This window comes from Triplophysa rosa, linkage group LG14 (genome assembly GCF_024868665.1).
Source record: "Triplophysa rosa linkage group LG14, Trosa_1v2, whole genome shotgun sequence".
In the NCBI taxonomy this organism is placed as follows: domain Eukaryota; kingdom Metazoa; phylum Chordata; class Actinopteri; order Cypriniformes; family Nemacheilidae; genus Triplophysa; species Triplophysa rosa.
Window position 1 is genome coordinate 19378496 of NC_079903.1, and position 20698 is coordinate 19399193.

A 20698-nucleotide genomic window follows, 5' to 3' on the forward strand; every position below is an offset into this window, starting at 1 on the left:
TGTTTTGTTTCTTTATGCACTTTTTATACAAGTTTGTTCTTTATTGTATTCGTTCTTGCTTTTTGTAAGTCTTTGCTGTTTAGCCAATTTCAACTTGCTGTTTACTCTTGAGAAAACGCATTAAATATTTACTGATGATGAACCAGCAGGGGTCCTTACTGAGCATTCCATTCCATCACATCTACATGTTATTTAGATTTATAGTATAACTTCTATTACAAACATGTTACATAAATTTGTCCTCTTTGTTACATTTGAGAGATTAAGAACACTCAAAACTCTGTTTATGGTGTTTTAACACTTTTAACACATCTAGTCTAAAAGTGCTTTTATTCCATTAAGCTGCGCCATGTATTATCTGTCTTTGTTTACCGAGGCTGAACTGTATCCTACCTCTCTTAATGATCTGTGATCCAGATCTTGTCTCTGTAATCCCTCTAATGCTTTATAAACCCACTGTCACAAAGACCTAAAGGATACAGTCACCTCTTAAACCAGATCTGAAATATTGAAACACCAACCAAGCGCTCAATGGACAGATTTCTATCGGAGGACATGACAACGAGGTTATTAACTATAGTTCAGTTATAACTAGTAACTGAAAAACGTATTTTTTATGTATTTGTTTACCACGTAAAGAGCGTTTTGTACCAAACATGTCTTTTGGAGCAAAAAATAATTTCAGATATTTTAGTAGATCGATTTCTTACTTTTTTCTTACTTTTTTCTTTTTTTTAAACAATAAAGTTTGTATTTTTGAAGTGGTAAAACTGTAGTGGAATAAGGTGTCTTGCAGTTTTTTTGTGAGTGGTTACAGATAACCGGGCGTTTAATCTGCTCGCAGCCCTCGGCAGATTAGATGCGCGCTTCCATCAAAGCTCCGGCACAAGATTAAATCATTTCCTCGGTGAACCAAAAACCAAAGACGTTGTTGAGGTCGGCTGCTGGCAGATTTGAAGTTAATCTTTACAACGGATCCATGTTTGCGGATCAGAGACTCGACTGTGTCCTCAATTGAGAGCGCGCACTGATGAAGGAACGTGCGCTCTCGGTGCGCTCCGGGCTCTTTCTTGCGCGTCCGGCTCCCATCAGCACCATCATGTCATGAAATCACCCGGGAAGGGATGCATTTTCATTTGGACTTTTTTGGAAAGCATTGACCAATTAGTGCATGGATACATGAATGGGTGCGCGAATAAGGATTTTTGATTCCCGCCGGTACGAGTGAGTGGAAAGATGCTGCTCGGATGGAAATTATTCCTGTACGGATGCAGTTTGGGCAAATGAAAAGAAGAAGCATATGGATGTTAAATGTTCCTCCTGCATGTGTATCATGGCGAAGAAGAGAGCTGTTTGCTTTGTACTGCTGTGTTTCATCACAGAGTTGAGTCTGAGCGCGCAGCAGGTCTTGAGAATTGGTGAGTGTGAACTTATTTACTAAGATTTGTTGGTTAATGTCTATGTTGCGATGTGCCTGACGGATATTTCTATAAAAGAGTGTATTTGTCTCTTGTAAACGTGTCAGTGGCCATGTGTCACACATAAATATTTGCAATAGAGGTAATCATGTCTCCACTATGGAACCAGTTGGCTAAAATGGCAAAAAATGGTTCAGAAAAGAAGTGTTGGGTTTGATGTGCTGAGGTTATGTAGTGGATAAAATGTGATGGGGTAAAAATGCATATTTTAATTCACTGATTTCTTCAGATATGTTGTTGCATTTATTGACCACCAACCCTGAGAATTCTAATATGTTCCAGTTATGAAACCTTTTTTCTGAGCAGTAATGCCATTAATATTGAGCTCTGTTACTTTTTTCAGGATTAAGTCACAAAACTACAACGATAATTTGAATTTGGGTGTTAAAAGGTATCTTAATGAAATTATAGTAATTTATTGTGTTTATCTTATTTTTAACAATGTATTATGATTTATGTTGTAGATTTTGAATATAATATCTATTAAATTAAACATCAGGCTGATTAGAAATTAATTTAATTGGTATTCATGAATACTGTGGGTCTAAACCTGAATATAGTTCAGGGATGTTATTTAACTACTGTTGTTAGAATGTTATTCACCACAGGCAGTTAATAATGTTCATATAGAGCACTGTAATAATGCCCTTTGTGTATTTAATCTTTTCCTCATTATTTGTGCAGATCAGAGGTCGAATCTAATCTTTCTCCGCACACTTTTAATCTGCTCTATATGGTACACGTTTCAATTAGTAGCTTCACTTTTCTCTGGGTTCAAGTCAGATCTGTACCCTTCCCCCTGCAGCAGCTGGGTAATACTGACAAATCTTCCCTCTTAAGCATGTTAAACAAGCAGGACTAATCTGCTTTCTGCTCAGAGACCCACACAGTGGGCACTGACACCTGGGCACCCACCAGAACCTGACAAAGACCATGATGGTCACCGGTAACTACAATACAATACTTTCTCCATCGTAAAATGCAGAATCTGATAATATTAAGCTTAGGTTAGTTCTGTGGCCAGAGATTTAAAATGTAGAAATAGCTGTTTTCTGACTACAGTTGGAAAGTTAAACAAACTTCACAACTCTGTGATGTTTATCATTAGATCGCTGTTATTTCACAATAGTCTGTCTGCCATAGATATGTTAATGTGTGCTTTTAATAACAAGCATTTACACATCAGAATAAAATATTATATGACCCAGTGTTGCCAAGGAACATGAAAAATAGTATTTAAAATAGTATTATTTCTATATTATTTCTTCATACAGTTTTCTTACATTTCTTTATCAGAGAGTGCATGTGTAAGAAATCATCAGATCAGATCAGAACACAGTCAGTCTCTCTCTCTCTCTCTCACACACACACACACACACGTGACTGTGATAGTGAGATGTTGAATGAAGAGAGTAAACAACTGCATCTTTGTTCTTAAGTCTTGTAGCTGGTCTCTCAAATTGCAATGAGGTTCATGTCTCATCTGAGTCACACAGCCACAGCTTTTAATCACTGTTGATTAAAAAAAAATAAGACAAAAGCTCTCATGATTATGGAAAAAATGCTTATTTATTTACCCGAGGAGTCTGTATTTACCAAGCCTGTCTGTCAATGAGAAATAAGCTATTGAATTCTCTAAAACATCGACCCCGTTTCATCTCATCCTACCAGAAATTTCTTTTGTCCTTTTCTGACCAAATTTACCCAAATCTTGAGGGGTGTGTATAAAATGTGTTCTAGGATGAGAATTATTAGAATTATTATTTAAATTATAAATACAACTAACTCAAATGGTTAAAAAGGCAAAAAGACATCTGGAAACCGTCTTTGTTTATGTCCCTAATATAAGCTGTACAGTGTGGTCTAGCCAGCGTGCGATGTCAACTAAAAGCTGTTGGATATTTTTAATGAAAGGGATGAGACTTTTGTAATGTCATGAAATAACTTCCTGTTTCAATAGGAAATGCATCAGTGTGTATATCACACCCCGTTTAAACAAACTTTAAACCGTTTTAAGGCAATAAAGCAGAGCTGATATTAATCACCAGATTCATTTATATGATCTGGTGAGTACGTTTAGGCTTATATAGGCTATATCATGCATAGTCATCACATAAATTGTAAAAAAAAAAATTTTTGTCTTTGTCCATATTAGTAATATATTAACCAAATTAAGACAATATGATGAGGTGTTTTGTCTTAGAAATCAGTGGGTCAACAAATGATAAACAATAAATATCTCATATAAATTCTTAATAAAAAGGCTTTTGGATGGATTCAGGATGATGTTCTGTTGAAAACATTTCACACCCTGTGAGATTCTCAGCAGGTTTAACAAATCACAAAGGTTTACACACAGTGGTTTGTGGGAAGGGATTGCTTTGAGGTCGGTAATGTAATTTACCCGTGGATTTGCAATTTAAACGCTTTTTGTTAATCTGAAAGGAGTGCAGAAAGTCTCTTTCCAGAAGTGGATTAATGTTGGCACAAGATAAATGTCGATGAGGTGAACGGAGGTGAACAAAGATTCCTTTTCATTATTATAAGAGAGGGAGTTTATTAGACTGTGTTGGTTTGTTCTGTATGTAAGTCTTTCTTGGCTTCTGTTACGAGGGCTGATTTTATAGTAAACAGGTGTTTTGTTCGAATTTGCTTGTTAAATATAAAAGGCAGGCGTCAACTCATAGGTTATGCTTGAGATTCTTTTGTAAATGGTGTCATCCAGCAAACCAGCATCAAGCCATCTGAACAAGTTTATTTAATGTAAAGACCCTGTGGACCCTGGTGATGTCAAGATGTTTGTGATAAGTGACTGTAAAATCCAGGTGCCCTGTAACCCGGCAACAAGCAGATCAGGACCACATCATGTTTGACAGGAAGAGAAATTGTTCTTGTTTAAACTGGAAACTGAAACGACATTTAAAGAAATAAAAAACGAATTACGATTCTGTTCTGCTCAAAGAGCAACTCAGAGCATTGATATTTGAAAATGAAGTGTAAAGAATTCTGGATAGGTGAATAGGGTTGTTTTTGAGGGTATGTGTGTGTTTGCTCATATTTTCTGTGTATTTTTGTTTGTTTGACTGTGTGTGTGTATGTGTACACACAACCCATTCTCATCAATTGCATACGCTGTTGCAATATTGTGTAATACGTACACCAGGGATGCCACCAATAGTCAATCGGTACGACCTCCATGGTTCAATAGCCTACTACGTGTAAGTGAATTGCGGTTTTCCGGTTTGTGTAAATTTTTTTCCGTGCGATTAATTACACTGTGAACTGTCTCTGTCCGTGTTTGTCTGTATGCTGAGATAGATAAACGCATCCCCAATATCTAATAGCGAGTGGTGGTCGGGCGGTGAAGCGAGACTGCCTGCAACATGAGAAGCAATGGCAGTGACACACCTTGTTAAAGGCGGGGTGTCTGATTTCTCTGAGCCGTTGTTGATGTTCAAATCACCAAAACAGACACACCCCTACCCCCATCTTTCGCTTTCGTCAGCGCTCGGCTCGACTAATGTCCGTCCTGTGCACTGTGCACCTTACTGCTGATTGGCTACAAGGTTGTTTTGGTACTCGGACCGACTCAGTTGTCTAAAGCGTAATTCGGAAATCGGTTACCCCGCCTTTAATATATTATCTTTGGCCTTTCCCATTGAGAGCACGTTTACTTTGATTACAGCAATCGCAAGTTTTGCATTACGTCATTTTAATTACTCTGATGCCCAAAACCTCTTCAAGAAGGCTGATTCACGTACGCACACTTGCAGGTGATCTATGATTTATAAAGCGAATATTGCTTACAGGTGTGCATACGCACAGTTTTATAAATCAGAATTTTTTTGGCTTTCGGGCGAACGTACACTTTTAGTAAGGATCCTAGGCACAGTTTTATAAACGAGACCCCAGGTAGGTATGTCATGAGCTAATTAAATATTGTTAGAAATAAATTGTAATATTCTGAAAGTTCGATTCTTTGCCAATTTTGGGCATGTAAAAAATGATACAGTATTTATATATTTTTATATGTACTGTAGAACGTTATATGCCTGCCTTCACAAAAAAATGAATTTTTAGGCCTTGTATTCTTCTTTTGAAATCAATACGGCCATAAAATGTATGTAAATACTACACAGATGTTCACTTTATCCAAGCAACATATTCATTACCTCCGTTAAATCCTATTACAATTTCTTTTTTTGGAAAAAAATTGCTATAAAACAAAAAAATCTGCAGTATATAATATGCATAAATAACATGTTTATCTTGAAATATATTACAAATGTCTGAGGTTGAAAAAAACAATAAATTGCATATTTTAAGTGAACATTAATTGTGTGTCCTATAGACCCAAACACCCCTCAAAGGTTAAATAAATAGTCGTGCCGTTTTATACAGAAAAAACAAATCAGACAGTGATGATGCAGCTGTAGAGAGTGGTGAAGTGTATTTCACTGTTGAGTGCTTCCTTGGGAATTATTTCAACGGTAAAAGCTTTTCCACGTATTTTATTTTTATATCTTTTATATATAGCCTGTATGTGGATCTGCTTGTACAGCCACAGCAAAATATCATTACTTTAGCCTCAGAGTAAAAAAAAACAGTGTTTTTACTGAAATATTTCTTTGGAGCAGACTCAGGAATCAGACGCTGGCTGTGAGCCGTGAGCCGTAATTACTCCTGGTGTTTAAAGAGCTGAGATTGAGCGAATTTGTCGCCCACTCAGAGATCTCTGTGTGAGAATTGAAGGTGCCACAACACCGGTGGAAGAAAAAGGTCACCGGCAATCACAACCCATGGGGGATTTATACTTACAGTATAACTCTCATCTCTTACAACATCAATTACAGTTTCACAGAAAATCCTGTTGAAATTGTTTTGGCAGCGTTCACAATCAATGGCTGGCACCTGAGGGCTGATTGTTTCTGATTTGTCATTTATAAACAGTTGAGCTGAAACAACAAATGCGACGTGAAGTCATCTGTTCAAAAGGAATAAAGGGGAACCAAAGATGAGAACTACTTTGAATGATTTCACATACACTGAAACGGCTTTAATTGTTTTAATAACTGTTAACCTTGTGTAATGGTAGATTTGATCTATTTGTTTGTTTTGTGTCTGTGTGTGGTTATCATCTGGATTATTTAAAGATTAGATCATGATTTAAATGGAAAATCTATACTGTTTCATGCACCTGAAATATTTATTTAGATTAGATGAAAAACATAACAGTGTGTATGAATAACAACTGTATGACGAAGAGCATCGACCTCACCAGCCACAATGTAAAAAAAACGGTAATATTCCAAGCTGGGGTGCCGGAAAAAATTGAAATGTAAAAAATAAAACGTAAAATAACCTTTTTTGTCAAATAAAAATACATGTTTTTCCTGTTATTTTACATACCCAACTTTAATTTGCAGTCTATTTATGTTTTGAAAATTTGTTTACCGCGTTTCAAAAATATGTGAAAATACTGTAAAGTTAAACAGTAAAAGTCTGTAAAATTATAGATTTTTACAGTGCTATTATTACAAATATACATTTAATTCAGTATCAAATCATTCAGTACAAATTAAATTTTTTCTCTAATCGGCAAAGAAATGTAACTTTATTTTTATTGTTTTTTATTTGTAACACTTTATATATAAATCAATTTTTATTTATTAATGTATCATTTATTTATGACTTCATGAAAATTATTTTCCCTTTCCATCCAGGAGGCATTTTTGAGACTCTTGAAAATGAACCAATCAGCGTCGAGGAACTTGCCTTCAAATTTGCTGTTACCAACATAAACAGGAACAGAACTTTAATGCCCAACACCACGCTGACCTACGACATCCAGAGAATCAACCTGTTTGACAGCTTTGAGGCCTCCAGACGAGGTCTTTTTCTCAATATCATATACCTTGCATGCTCACATAACTTGAATATGTATTCTTAAATGCATATTATTTTGTTAAAGGAATGTTACTGATGATGTCATTGTGTGGTGTGTGTGAAGCGTGTGATCAGCTGGCTCTGGGTGTGGCCGCAGTGTTCGGACCCTCTCACAGTTCCTCAGTCAGTGCCGTTCAGTCCATCTGTAACGCTCTGGAGGTTCCTCACATCCAGACTCGATGGAAACACCCGTCTGTGGACAACAAAGACAGCTTCTACATCAACCTGTACCCAGATTACGCCTCCATCAGCCGGGCCGTGCTCGACATCGTCCAGTTTTACAAGTGGAAAGCCCTGACTGTGGTTTATGAAGATGCAACAGGTGGGCCAAAAATATGGTCTCAAAGATATCTCTCAAAGGTTGATCTTTAATAGTTCAGAACCTGTGGATTTGTCAGTTGTGTTTTATATGTGTTTTAAATGTGTTGCTTTCAAAACACAAGTAGACACAAATGAGTATATAGTAAGATTGATAGTCATGTACTGTAGATACAGTATCTCAAATCATTTGGTTGTCATTTGGAAATGATGATCTCTTTGATCAGACTTTGATATGAATATTTAAATATTTCAAAACTTCAACAAAAATTTCCATTGACTTTCAGTTTAATCTTGTTGCTGTCTGGGAGAATGTATTAAGATAAAAGAAATTGAATATGTGATAAAGGTTTTCTTCAGTATTTATTTAGAAAGAATGTTTTCTAAACACATTAACCAGGAAAAATGTCATTTATTCAAGATGTACAGATGTTTAAAATGATATACAATGTTTACATGGGAACAGGAACGATCTTGTACATTCTTATATCATTAAATAGACTCGACAAATCGCATATGCTTTTATTATCATTTGTGCATTATCCATCTAGTCGATGTTTGAAGGTTGTTAGGATCTCATAAATTATGGACTTTTTGAAAACTGTTCTGCGTTTGGTAATTTTGTGGAAGGCGAGTGTGTATTTGCCCTGAGATCATATCTGGGATGATCTGTTTGCCATTATTATAACAGTCTGCTACTTTATTATTAATACAATTATTATTATTATTAAGCAGATCAGTTCACAGTTAATCTTCTGGATGAATTTTAAGTTATTTAATCTTGAAGGCTTAAATTGAGCTTGAACTGTTATTGGAAATTCGCTAAATAAGGCGAATGGTTTCATTTAAATGCTAAACCCATTGTCTTCTTTGAAAAGCAGCTAACAAATGCTTTGAAAATAATGATAATAAAGATGAATATTGTAGATATTAACAGAAGTCATATGTTTTTATATTCTGTATTTTAAGGGTTGATTCGTCTTCAAGAGCTGATCAAGGCTCCGTCACGATACAGTATTAAGATTAAAATCCGTCAGTTACCGACCGGCAGTAAAGATGCTCGGCCGCTGCTGAAAGAGATGAAGAAGGGAAAAGAGTTTTGTGTGATCTTTGACTGCTCGTATCAAACCGCGGCTGACGTCCTCAAGCAGGTCTCGTGTTCTGCAAACATGTTATATGTGCACATTTGATGATGTATGTCCGTGAAGAAACACTGATGTCTCTCTTTATCTGCTGTAGCTGTTGTCTATGGGCATGATGACAGAATATTATCATTTCTTCTTCACTACTCTGGTGAGTCTCCGGCACGGTTGCAATGTGTTTCTCTTTGGTTTCTTGTACTGTTTTGAGAGGAATTTTGGCACGTTTTTGCATAATGCATGTCTCTCAATGTAATGTAGTGAGTCCTTGAAGAATCATTTCACAAATTTTCTATGAATTTTGAATTTAGTTAGCTTATTTTGCCGCTGTGCCTTTAAGATTTTCTGGAACAGCAGACAAACATGTGCAATATAAAAAACGAGAGCCAAAAACAGCAAATCTAGCAGAATCACAAAACAAACCAGAGTGAGAGTGAGTTTTTCCTCACCTTATTGTCAATAAATATTTTTCACATTTTAAAAATAAACGCAGTTTTTACGCTTCATTTCAGGACCTGTTTGCGTTGGACCTGGAGCCGTACCGGTACAGCGGGGTGAACATGACGGGTTTCCGTCTGTTGAACATCGACCGTCCTCAGGTGGCATCAGTGGTGGAGAAATGGTCCATGGAGCGACTGCAGGCTCCGCCCAAACCTGAGACCGGACTGCTGGACGGAATGATGACAGTCAGTGATCTTCTGCGTATCTGATCATTTGACACATAATATGAGTCCGTTTATAACTCTTCAAAACTTTGAATAGCACATGCTAAATAATTATTTACTTATTTATTCGACTTAAAAAAACATTGAATGGTTCCATTGAATGGTAACACTTTAGTATAGGGACCAATTCTCACTATTAACAAGTTGCTTATTAGCATGCATATTATTAGAATATCAGCTGTTTATTAGCACATATAAAGCAGATATTCTGCATGACCAACTATCATACTAACTATTAATAGTTAATATTTTGTTAATAGCAAGAATTAGACCTTAAAATAAAGTGTGACCAAAAAAAACAACATTTTTGTTAGTACTGTACATTTTCATTGCATTAGCTGTGATATTGTATCTTTGTTGTCTTACTGTGCAGTGAAAGAGATAAAGGGATTACAGGGGCGGTTTCCCGGACAGGGTTTAAACTTAGTCCCAGACTTACTTAAATGTTAGAAGTTTCTTGATCAAAAACAACTTGCAAAACAAAGTGTGATTGTTTTGTCTCAAGACGTACACCATTAACGTTTTTTTGTAAATTATGTTTTTAAAAATGACTTAAATATCCTGATTTAACTAAGGCCTAGTCCTGGTTTAAATTAATCCCTGTCCGGGAAACTGCCCCTTAAATGTTTAGTTTAAGTCACACTTCTGATATATTTTCTCTGTGTGTGTGTGTGTGTCTGTACAGACAGAAGCCGCGTTGATGTATGATGCTGTATATATGGTTGCTGCCGCGTCTCAGCGAGCGTCTCAGGTCACAGTGAGTTCTCTTCAATGCCACAGACACAAACCCTGGCGCTTCGGCTCACGCTTCATCAGCATGTTCAAAGAGGTAAAAACATCGAATGCAAACTCCAAATGAATTTGTGATTGGTCAGTGTTTTGTAAATTGTCCTGCACGTGTGATATTTTGAGTCTGTTATAAATAAAGTTATAAAAAGCTGCAGGAGTAATTGACCTTATGGACATTGTCTCAGTGAGATCATTCAGCGTACTTGTTTTAGAGTTGTATTTTGCAGAAAGTTGTCGAGTCAGCGTGTTGGATGAGATCTTTAATGACTTCGTCTGAGATCTTCACTCAGAGACTCATTAGAGCATCTTCACTTATTGATTCCCCTCGCCATGGCAACATGCCTGAAAATAAAGCCTGAGCAAATATTCATCTTGGATTCATTTAGTTTCAAGCGTCAGTAATGGATATGTGGTGTGATGATGAGAAAAGTTAAGATTGAAGCACACTGGAAAAAATGAATTCCTGATAGTGTTATGTTTCCCAGTACCAATGTCTAAATGTCTGAATTCTTAAATCAAGATAGATTTACTTGAGAAACAAAATATCTTGTGATGTTTAGTCTTGTTTTTCTTTCGATGTATGCTTAAAACAAGAAAAAAACGCCAGTGGAGTAAGAGAAAAAATTCAAAAGTTCAATGTTTATATAAGTTTACAGTAATATTACTTCAATGAGTTTGCTTGTTAAGATTTGTCTAGAAGATTTCTAGATGTATTGTAGTCATTCCCGTCCAGTGTCTGTTGAATTTCAACTAAATCAAACCTCAGGAGTGACAAAGTCATCCAAAAGCAATGTGAAAGACTGACAGCATGACAAGACACATGACAACTGTGATAAAATGCAAGGTTATTACATACAAATATATAATTTTAACTTTTCCTAAATGCATGTAGACGTATGACTGTTGTATTGCTTAAAAGTGAATCTGAACTTGTTTTCTGTGAAGTATTTGAGGTCTGAAAAAATACAGAGCATCTTTTCTGTTCTTTTCACCTGTTTCTCCAGTTTTCATTATCTGCAAATAGAAACAATAATTTTATCTGAAATTTGGTAGAAATATTGTTAGTTGTTCACAGAATGAAACAAAAATTATCATTTGATCAACCTATAAATATAGATTCAGAAAAACTGGAAAAAAAAGATTACTGGGGAGTAAAACCATCTTACAAGCCTGTTGTGATAGCACCAATATGCATATCGAGGGTCTTAGATACATCTTTACATTTTCTACTTCATCATCTTTTAAAAATGATTACATTACACAGTATATAGCACCACATCTTTGTCAAAGTGCTGCTCTCTATATACTCTCTGGTTAGTTAACACGTGGCTTTGTGCAGATATAGATAGACATTAACTAAACCTCCAACTGTGTTTCTTAATGAGAATGTGTGTAACAGTTGAACTTTCAGAGCAATCCACACTAAGCTCTGCTGGATGTCTTTTTTCTGTAATTGAAACTCACTGTACATGTGATGCTATCTAAAGCACAATGTGATGATTGACGGGACGGATCAGCTCAGATTTAGACTAGTAATGAATAGAACAAATCTTGAAGATTTCTGTAAGACCTCTGAATGTGATGATCATGAAGGAATGCTATCCAGACCCTTTAATTCTTAAAACAGCAAATTAAGACATAATCCATTGGATTTGTACATCACAGTATTCAGTCTCCCATTGTGATATAGTGTGGTCAGAGGAAATGTGTGAATTATTTGCACAGATGAGCTTTTTCATTTGGCTTGTGGTCACGTTTGAGCTCACATTTTCTCTCCATGTGAGGTTGCTAGAGTTCATTTACTACAGTAACACCTCTATGTAGAGCTGATCTATTGCGTTGGGCACTTCTGGTGATCCTGAGATGGCACTGTGTGTGATGTATTACCCTTGAGCTCACTCCAAAATCTTTTTGTCACTGGGTAAATGGGTATTTTAGACGGATTTTACAAAGCAGAGAAAAATGATTTCATTTGTGTGTTCAGCAGGTTGTGTTCACGCATCGCCAACAACATTAAAACTACTTAGAGGGATTAAATGGTTTAATTATTTTGTGAAGAGGTAGAGAGACTGTTCTGCACTTTTATGTGTACTGTATATTCAGACAAATATATTTCATTTTAAAGACATTTCTCTTGTTAAAATTCTTTACAGAATGTCTTTGCAATCTTTTAGTTTCTGAAGCAAGTCAAATCTCATTTGAGACAATTTGCATTAGTGTCCATTGTTAAATGTCCAGTTTTTCAATGTTGGCCAGAGCGAGCCCAAATTTATCCGCAGTCCTACCATCAGGGCAATAGTCCTGCAACACTGTAAAAAAACGTAATTTTACAGAATTGTACTGTTTTTTACAGATTTTGCACGTTTTTAAATAGTCCAAAATTACAGAAAATACAGCAAATTTACAAGAAAAAACATGAAAATTTGATTTTATGGAGAAAAAACCCCCGGTTATTTTATGCTATATTTCTGGCACCCCAGCTGTGTAAAATTTTCTGTGTTTTTTACAGGATTAGTCTATTTTTGAAATAAGGTAAAAAAACATCAAATTACAGAAAAAGACTGCTAATTTAAAAGAAAAACATGTGATCTTACAAGAAAAAATGCTATTTTTCAGTATATTTCTGTCGCCCCAGCTGCCAGAAAGTTTCAGTTTTTTATAGAATGTTTTTACAGTGTAAGGCGTTAAAACTCCCCTTTATGACATCACTCTTGTGTTAGGACCACACACCCAAACCTGTTTCACACATGCCCTGTGTTAAAAAGCAAAGCATACCTGCATCAGGTGACCTGTCTTATGTGTTGGCCTGCTTTGGCTCAAGTGTAATCATCAAACCAAAAGTACTTGTGCCGGAAACTGAAAGAAGTGAACTATTATACGACATCTAGAATCGATCGGTCCTCTTTCCTCCTGTAGGCTCAGTGGAATGGACTGACGGGACAGATCGTCATAAACAAGACAGACGGACTGAGGAAAGACTTTGATCTGGATGTCATCAGTCTGAAAGAGGATGGAATAGAAAAGGTAAAAACAAAACTCTATCACGGTTTCATGTGAACTGTTACATCGATCTAGTATCATGTGACGTCTTAACGTGTGAAGTCTTGGCTTTGTTTTCTTTAAAACAGTTTATGGAAGGTGGTCGCTTTAACAAAGTGTGGAAGAAGGTTTGTATTGAATGTCAGAAACGTGACCTGCCCTACATGTGGTGGTACAGTAATGCTATCAAATGGTTATACCATGGTATTTGAGTATATACCGTGATAAGGAACGATTATTTCATCCACATCACTTTAAGGTACTTTAAAGAATACAATAGTGATGCTATGTTCAAAAAGACTGGTATTACCACACCTAAAAAACATAACATTACCTTATATCATGACCAAAATACCATGGTATCTATTTGTTGGTTCCCCTCTATTTGAGTTGACTCCAATATAAGTTACCTATTGTTTTTTCATACCTTCCGAGTAAAAGAATGGTTTAAACTTCGAAATCGATTCATTATGGTTGAAATGATCTCTTATCACTCATTTTTACTCTTGCCAAAGTTGGCAGCTTTGTTCATCCGATCTTAAACTAACATAAAGTGACTTTCCAATGCTCAGAGGCATGCATTTAGAGACATCCCATCATTCTGTCATGAGGCCATCAATGCAGAGAGCTGGTGTGATAAAGCATCTGTTTATGAGTACATTAATAGCTCTCTTAATGTATATTTCACACGGCCGTTGTGACAGCAGCTATCGGACAGAAGTGATGTGATGTAGCGTAGCGAATGTAAGGAGACAGTCTGACAGAATCATCTCGGAGGAGAAAGTGCTGTCACTGTTTACATGGGCTGTTCTTTCTTAGAATTACATTAAAGAATGTCATGATAAAGAAATGTTGGTGCTCATATACAGTAGAAACAATATGAAGCACTTTATAAATGAACAGTCCTTTGTTATATTGTGGTTGATCCCAGTTTGCCCCTTAAAGGGATGGTTCACCCAAAATGAAAATTCTTTCATCATTCACTCATCCTCATGTCAATTTAAACCTGTATGGCTTTCTTTCTTCTGCAGAACACAAAAGAAGATATTTTGAAGAAACAACGGTGGCACCCAATGACTTGCATTGGTTTTGTGTCCATACAATAGAAGTGAGTGGGTGCCGGGGGTGTTCGGTTACCAACATTCTTCAAAATATCTTCTTTTGTGTTCTGCAGAAGAAAGAAAGTCATACAGGTTTGAAATGACAAGAAGATGAGTAAATGATGACAGAATTTTCATTTTTGGATGAAGTATCCCTTTAAAGCTTCTGTTGTCTAGTTTTCCTTTTGCCTTGTTAGACGAAAGGTTGAAGTGTGTAAGTTTCCATTTAGTGACAATTGTGTTACACACTTCAGCCTTAAATATAATTTTAACCTACATTTTTGACTATTCTTACGTTTACATCAGCCACCATCAAAATGTATGAACCATGTGGCTCTATATCTGTTTAGATCGGCGTGTGGAACTCGATCACAGGCCTTAACCTGACTGACAGCAACAAAGACAAAAACACCAATGTGACGGACTCCATGGCCAACCGGACGCTCATCGTCACAACTATTCTGGTAAAAATTAACGCATGAACGGTGCATATAAAACAATCTGCAGAAACTTATCAAAGTTATTTTTGTATGCAGGAAAACCCATACGTGATGTATAAGAAGTCTGATAAGCCTCTGTATGGAAACGACCGGTTTGAAGGCTACTGTCTGGACCTGCTGAAAGAGTTATCCAACATCCTGGGCTTTTCCTACGAGGTCAAACTCGTGTCTGATGGAAAATACGGAGCTCAGAACGATAAAGGAGAGTGGAATGGCATGGTCAGGGAACTGATAGATCATGTAAGTCACCTTATTTTTTATCAAGTACGTTTTTTTGTTTATTATGTAAGCTTAAAAAAGTCATTCTCTTCTTGCAAAATGAGCACAAAACGCTGATGACTCATCCTGCACTACACAGATTTGTGTCCAATCAGATGCTTTCTACAATGTCTAAAACCTCCTGCACCTCTAGCAATAACAAATCATGTTTAAATATAACCTAAAGCCTATTGGCTACGTACCGTACGTATGAAGAGATTTCATTGGCTGTTGAATTCTCATTCATTTTGAACCAAACTACATCAAATATCTCACTGGCTTCTCTTCCAGGTGGCAGATTTGGCCGTGGCTCCGCTCACCATCACTTACGTGAGAGAGAAAGTCATTGACTTCTCCAAGCCGTTTATGACTTTGGGAATCTCCATTCTCTACCACAAACCTAACGGCACAAATCCGGGTGTGTTCTCGTTCCTGAACCCTCTGTCTCCAGACATCTGGATGTACGTGCTGCTGGCCTGCCTCGGGGTCAGCTGCGTTCTCTTCGTCATTGCCAGGTAACGTCCATTTCAACCTTTGGATTCGATTCAGCCACCCATAACTCGTTTAATTGTCATGTAGGATTGCTGGTCATTTGTTCTGGTTTTGCTGCCCAGCGTTTTGGCAAGCGTTTGTGCGTTTGCTGCAGTATGGCGCTAGTTCAGAAATACTTGGCTCTTTTTTTACATCAGTGCAAAGTCATCCACTTTGACTTTAAAAGCACAAATATACCCACAACAGACAAAGTGATGTTAAATGTCAATAATGCATCTTCCTATTCTTATTCTGCACATTTTATTGGCGCTCTTTAGTTCCAAGAAAATGGTTTTAGTCCCTCCACTGTCCTGTCACCTTTGCTCACTGGTTTATTTTTAGGCATTTTAATTTGAACTTACATGTGCTAATAAACCAAAGCGGTGGATGGGATTGTATTGGTGACAGTGTTTGTCTTTCTGCAGGTTTACGCCGTATGAATGGTACAACCCTCATCCCTGCAACCCAGATTCGGATGTTGTCGAGAACAACTTCACTTTAATAAACAGCGTTTGGTTTGGAGTTGGAGCCCTGATGCAGCAAGGTGTGTGATTCTGGTTCACATCAACATTTATAAACACTCTCCTTACATTCGACAGATGTCATATATCTAATTCTGAGTTTCATTGGCGAGGTGTGGGTTTAAATGAGAGACAAAGGACAAAAAGCATACTGAAGGTTACTGTCACTAGAATAACTGAAAAAGAAAACGCTATAGCCATAATGCAAAAAAAGACAAAAATGAAGTTGTATGTTTCGTTTCTAACTGCTTGTACTGGTTGAATGTATCTCATGGACAGGATCAGAGCTGATGCCCAAGGCTTTATCCACCAGGATTGTTGGAGGCATCTGGTGGTTCTTCACTCTCATCATCATCTCATCATATACAGCTAACCTGGCAGCGTTTCTCACTGTGGAAAGAATGGACTCGCCTATAGACTCGGCCGATGATCTGGCCAAACAGACCAAGATAGAGTACGGCGCTGTGAGGGACGGCTCAACCATGACCTTCTTTAAGGTTAAACAGCACACCTCTTCCAAAATATATACTGTTTTAGATTATCTACTTAAAAACTTAAAAGCAAAAAAGACATTTGAGGGTTTGTGTTTACCCTTATAAAAAACCTTTACCTTTAAGTAAAGTTCAAGTCAAAGGTTTGGGTATGTAGTACGTATACTAATATCAATGTGAATATTACATATTAGTATAATAGAATACTAATATTTTACTTTTTGGTAATACTATGTACTTATTATGTATTCATTTTTATACTTTAAATATTTTATTTAATATTTTTGTTTAAAATATTTAATGTTTTACACTTTCTTGTCTTTTTAGTTTAGTTTTAGAAATATACTACTAGCACATCTTAATAATAAATACAAATATTGAATAATAAACTTGAATGACTTATTTTTGTAAGGGTAGGTTTTGGCCCTCAGTTTTGTCTTTTCATAGTGAAACAAAGTGCATCACTCTGTAAAAAGTTAAATACAAGTCATTTCAATTGACTATTAAAATAAAAAATCAGTTGAAATCGTTTTGATGAGCAGAAGTGCAGTAATTACAAATTTAATAAGGATTAAATGACTTGTAAGCCAATTAGATTGTACATATATTTAAGACAGCATTTTTTACAGTGCATGTGTGTAAATGAAGCCTTTGTTATAATCGTTTCCCAGAAATCCAAAATCTCCACCTATGAGAAGATGTGGGCGTTCATGAGCAGTCGTAAGAACACGGCTCTGGTGAAGAATAACCGCGAGGGGATCCAGCGTGTGTTGACCACTGACTACGCTTTACTGATGGAGTCCACCAGCATTGAATACATCAGTCAGAGAAACTGTAACCTCACACAGATCGGAGGACTCATCGACTCAAAGGGCTACGGCGTGGGCACTCCTATCGGTACGCCAGTTAACTAACACATAAACAGAACGCTTTTTCTTCTGTTCACTTTGCTGGATGTTCTGTCTCAGGTTCCCCGTACCGAGACAAGGTGACCATCGCTATCCTGCAGTTACAGGAGGAAGGGAAGCTTCACATGATGAAGGAGAAGTGGTGGAGAGGAAACGGTTGTCCCGAGGAGGACAGTAAAGAGGCCAGCGCTCTGGGTGTGGAGAACATCGGAGGAATCTTCATCGTGCTGGCGGCCGGACTCGTCTTGTCTGTGTTTGTAGCGATCGGGGAGTTTATCTATAAGTCCAGGAAGAATCTGGACATCAAGGAGGTGAGCGTGGGACAGTGCGAATGGCACAATAAGTACTGACGGAACATCTCAGACCTTCGTTTGCCCACCAGGGGATTTTTGATCCTCAATGCATCGAAGCTCAGGCACACGCTGAAGGAACATTGCTTGAGATGTCATGTGATCATCTCCGCTGTGCTGGGACGACAGTTTTACAAAGTTGCTAACAACATTTTTACCTTTTCATTTCATATTTATTTCAGAGCTGAACGAACTATGAGTACATATATCTGTGTCATTGAAATGTTTTGAGAAAGAAGGACCGATGTTTGAAACGGGATTGGACTGCGGTAGATAAATGACTGTAGATTAGATCATTGTCATGTAGATTGTAGGTTTTAAAGACTTGAATTTAGTCCCTCCTAATCTAATTTAAATGCCGTGTCTATGGGTTTGCATAAAGGTGCTGTGTGCCATCATTTGGGATGTTTAAAAACGTTCTCCTGTTCTGGTTTAGTGAGCACAGACTGAAGTTACACACTTCACCTTTCAAAGCTCTTCTCGATTGTCTGCGCCTTTGTTTTAAACTTCTTGGTTTTTGAAGACTGTTATTAAAATTTGTCTTAAAGCTCAATGTTTATCTGAACCCTGAACTTTTAACAATAAAACATGTTTGTAATGTAGTTTCATCATGCATTCATGTGCATTCAGCATCTTCTCAATGGACTGAGTGGCTGGACAGTGCAGAAGTCTCTGAGCGTTTGCATCAAACTGTGGTTGTGATGACAGTCTGAGGTTTGCGTATTTTGATGAATTCTGGGATTGGTCTTAAAACTGCTTTCATTTTTCTTCACCGGACCATAATCCTCTAACCCCGAGTCCTTAATCAAAATGGAGAGTTTTTAATGTGGCGTACAGCAGCGCAGGATTTACTGAACTATGACCTTGCGCTTGGGCACAGCTGTTTATCTCTCAGGCATGCTCTCTGCTGCTCTGAACAGTGCTCGTGTTGAGTGACATGACACTTTTGTCTATCTACAACAATATTTGTACAGAAAATTATGAATAAATCCTTAAACAATTCAGAGAAAAGTTATTTGCAGAAGTTTGTGGTCCCTTGAATCAAACCTAGAATGATTTGGTTGCTCTATAAATTGAGATATAATGTAGCAACAGTACTGTAATCAGCATTATGTTTGTTATCGTGTAAACGTCCTTAACCAAAAAGTAATTTTTACAAGTTTTATTGGACACGTTTAAATGATTCATTTTTTTTATTTGACAATAAAAATTAAAAACAAGTACAATCAAGACCAAAAGACCAATTCATACACATTTTAAAAACTGTCGAGGATAGAATACACAAAAAAGCCAAAGGCTTATTTCCATTGTGGTCCTCGGTATTCAAAAATGGACGAGCAGTTCATAATGGGAGTGAAATCAACAACACACATCAGCATATCACATAATAACTTCTAAAAACATAGTTAAAAAAGCCATTTCTTAACTTCTCTTCTAGAAGGACCTTCTTCTTGAATTTGTTTTAAACAATCAGGCAATTCATTCTAAGCAACAGCGCTAGAATACAAAAAAGAATTATTCTCAATTAAACTATTAAACCAATACAAGTATAAATTATTTATCCTTGCCCTTGTAGAAAAACCATGAACATCTCTTACGAAAACATAGTAGTCATACATATACAAGTTATAATGTGCTGCCATCTGCTGGTGAACTACTGCAAACGTTGCTCAATATGCAGTCTGCGTCTGTTCATCCATTAAACAAGCAAACCTCAAAATTTCTTACGATTCTTAGTTTATAACTGAAAATAGGTCGAAAGAAATAGATATTTATATTTTGTTAAAATAGTGAATAAAAAATAAATTGTGTATAAATAAGTTATTGATTAAGCCACTAGATGGCACTATTATGTTAAGTCAGTGATATGTCACGGACATTATTCAAGAATCAGGAAAGTAACAGCGTAGAGAATAACCATCGAGAATAAAACAAATTCTCATTCCGTTCATCTAAAAGACAGCGGACGGTGTGCACGTGTCGTTAAGCTCTGACAGATTTTGATTTATTGCTATGAATAAACGAATAACTAGACACGCTGACGTCGGTCGTTTGTATACTGTCGCCGTCTGGTGGCCATTTTGAATTTGAATATACTTTATTGTCCCATTCCTGGGAAATTCATCTTGGACAATCATGACATGGCCAGTACATGACTACACATAACAACTCATAGTAATTCACACATATAAAATACTTTTCAATGAACTACAGTTTAAAAATATATTTAGCTGCACTTACGGTTGCAAAAAATGTGTTGAGGCTGAAAAGTAAACACTGAAATATTACTACTAATACCTAAACAAAAGGCGTTTTAATGAACTACTTGCATTGGAAGTTTGCAAACACTGAGCACAAAAAGTAATTGACAGAAAAAAAAATTGCCAAGATGGCAACATTTATCATGGATTTATCTTTACCTATCTATATGTATCATTGTTTTTTTATTGAATTGGTAAATTTTGCAGAGTAAAAATAAGAGTAAAAAATCATTCTTTAAATGGAAACTTTATTAGATATACAAAATTTACAGAGTTACATAAAATGACAAATTATGCGTATAATAAAAGTGTATTTAAGAATTTTTTTTAATGAAAATAACTGA

The 20698-nt window shown here is 36.5% G+C and overlaps 1 protein-coding gene across 1 annotated transcript; it reads left to right on the top strand.

The window, feature by feature from the left end:
- Positions 1 to 481: 481 nt before the first annotated feature.
- Positions 482 to 19031, top strand: grik1b (glutamate receptor, ionotropic, kainate 1b). The gene is given in 17 exon segments (XM_057351244.1): positions 482 to 1269; positions 1271 to 1418; positions 7202 to 7369; positions 7489 to 7746; positions 8712 to 8893; positions 8982 to 9035; positions 9394 to 9567; positions 10292 to 10435; positions 13312 to 13419; positions 13524 to 13562; positions 14885 to 14998; positions 15071 to 15274; positions 15584 to 15807; positions 16249 to 16367; positions 16624 to 16841; positions 17507 to 17732; positions 17804 to 19031. Coding segments are annotated over 17 exon segments (2703 nt in total). The 5' UTR covers positions 482 to 1236; the 3' UTR covers positions 18094 to 19031.
- Positions 19032 to 20698: the final 1667 nt, after the last annotated feature.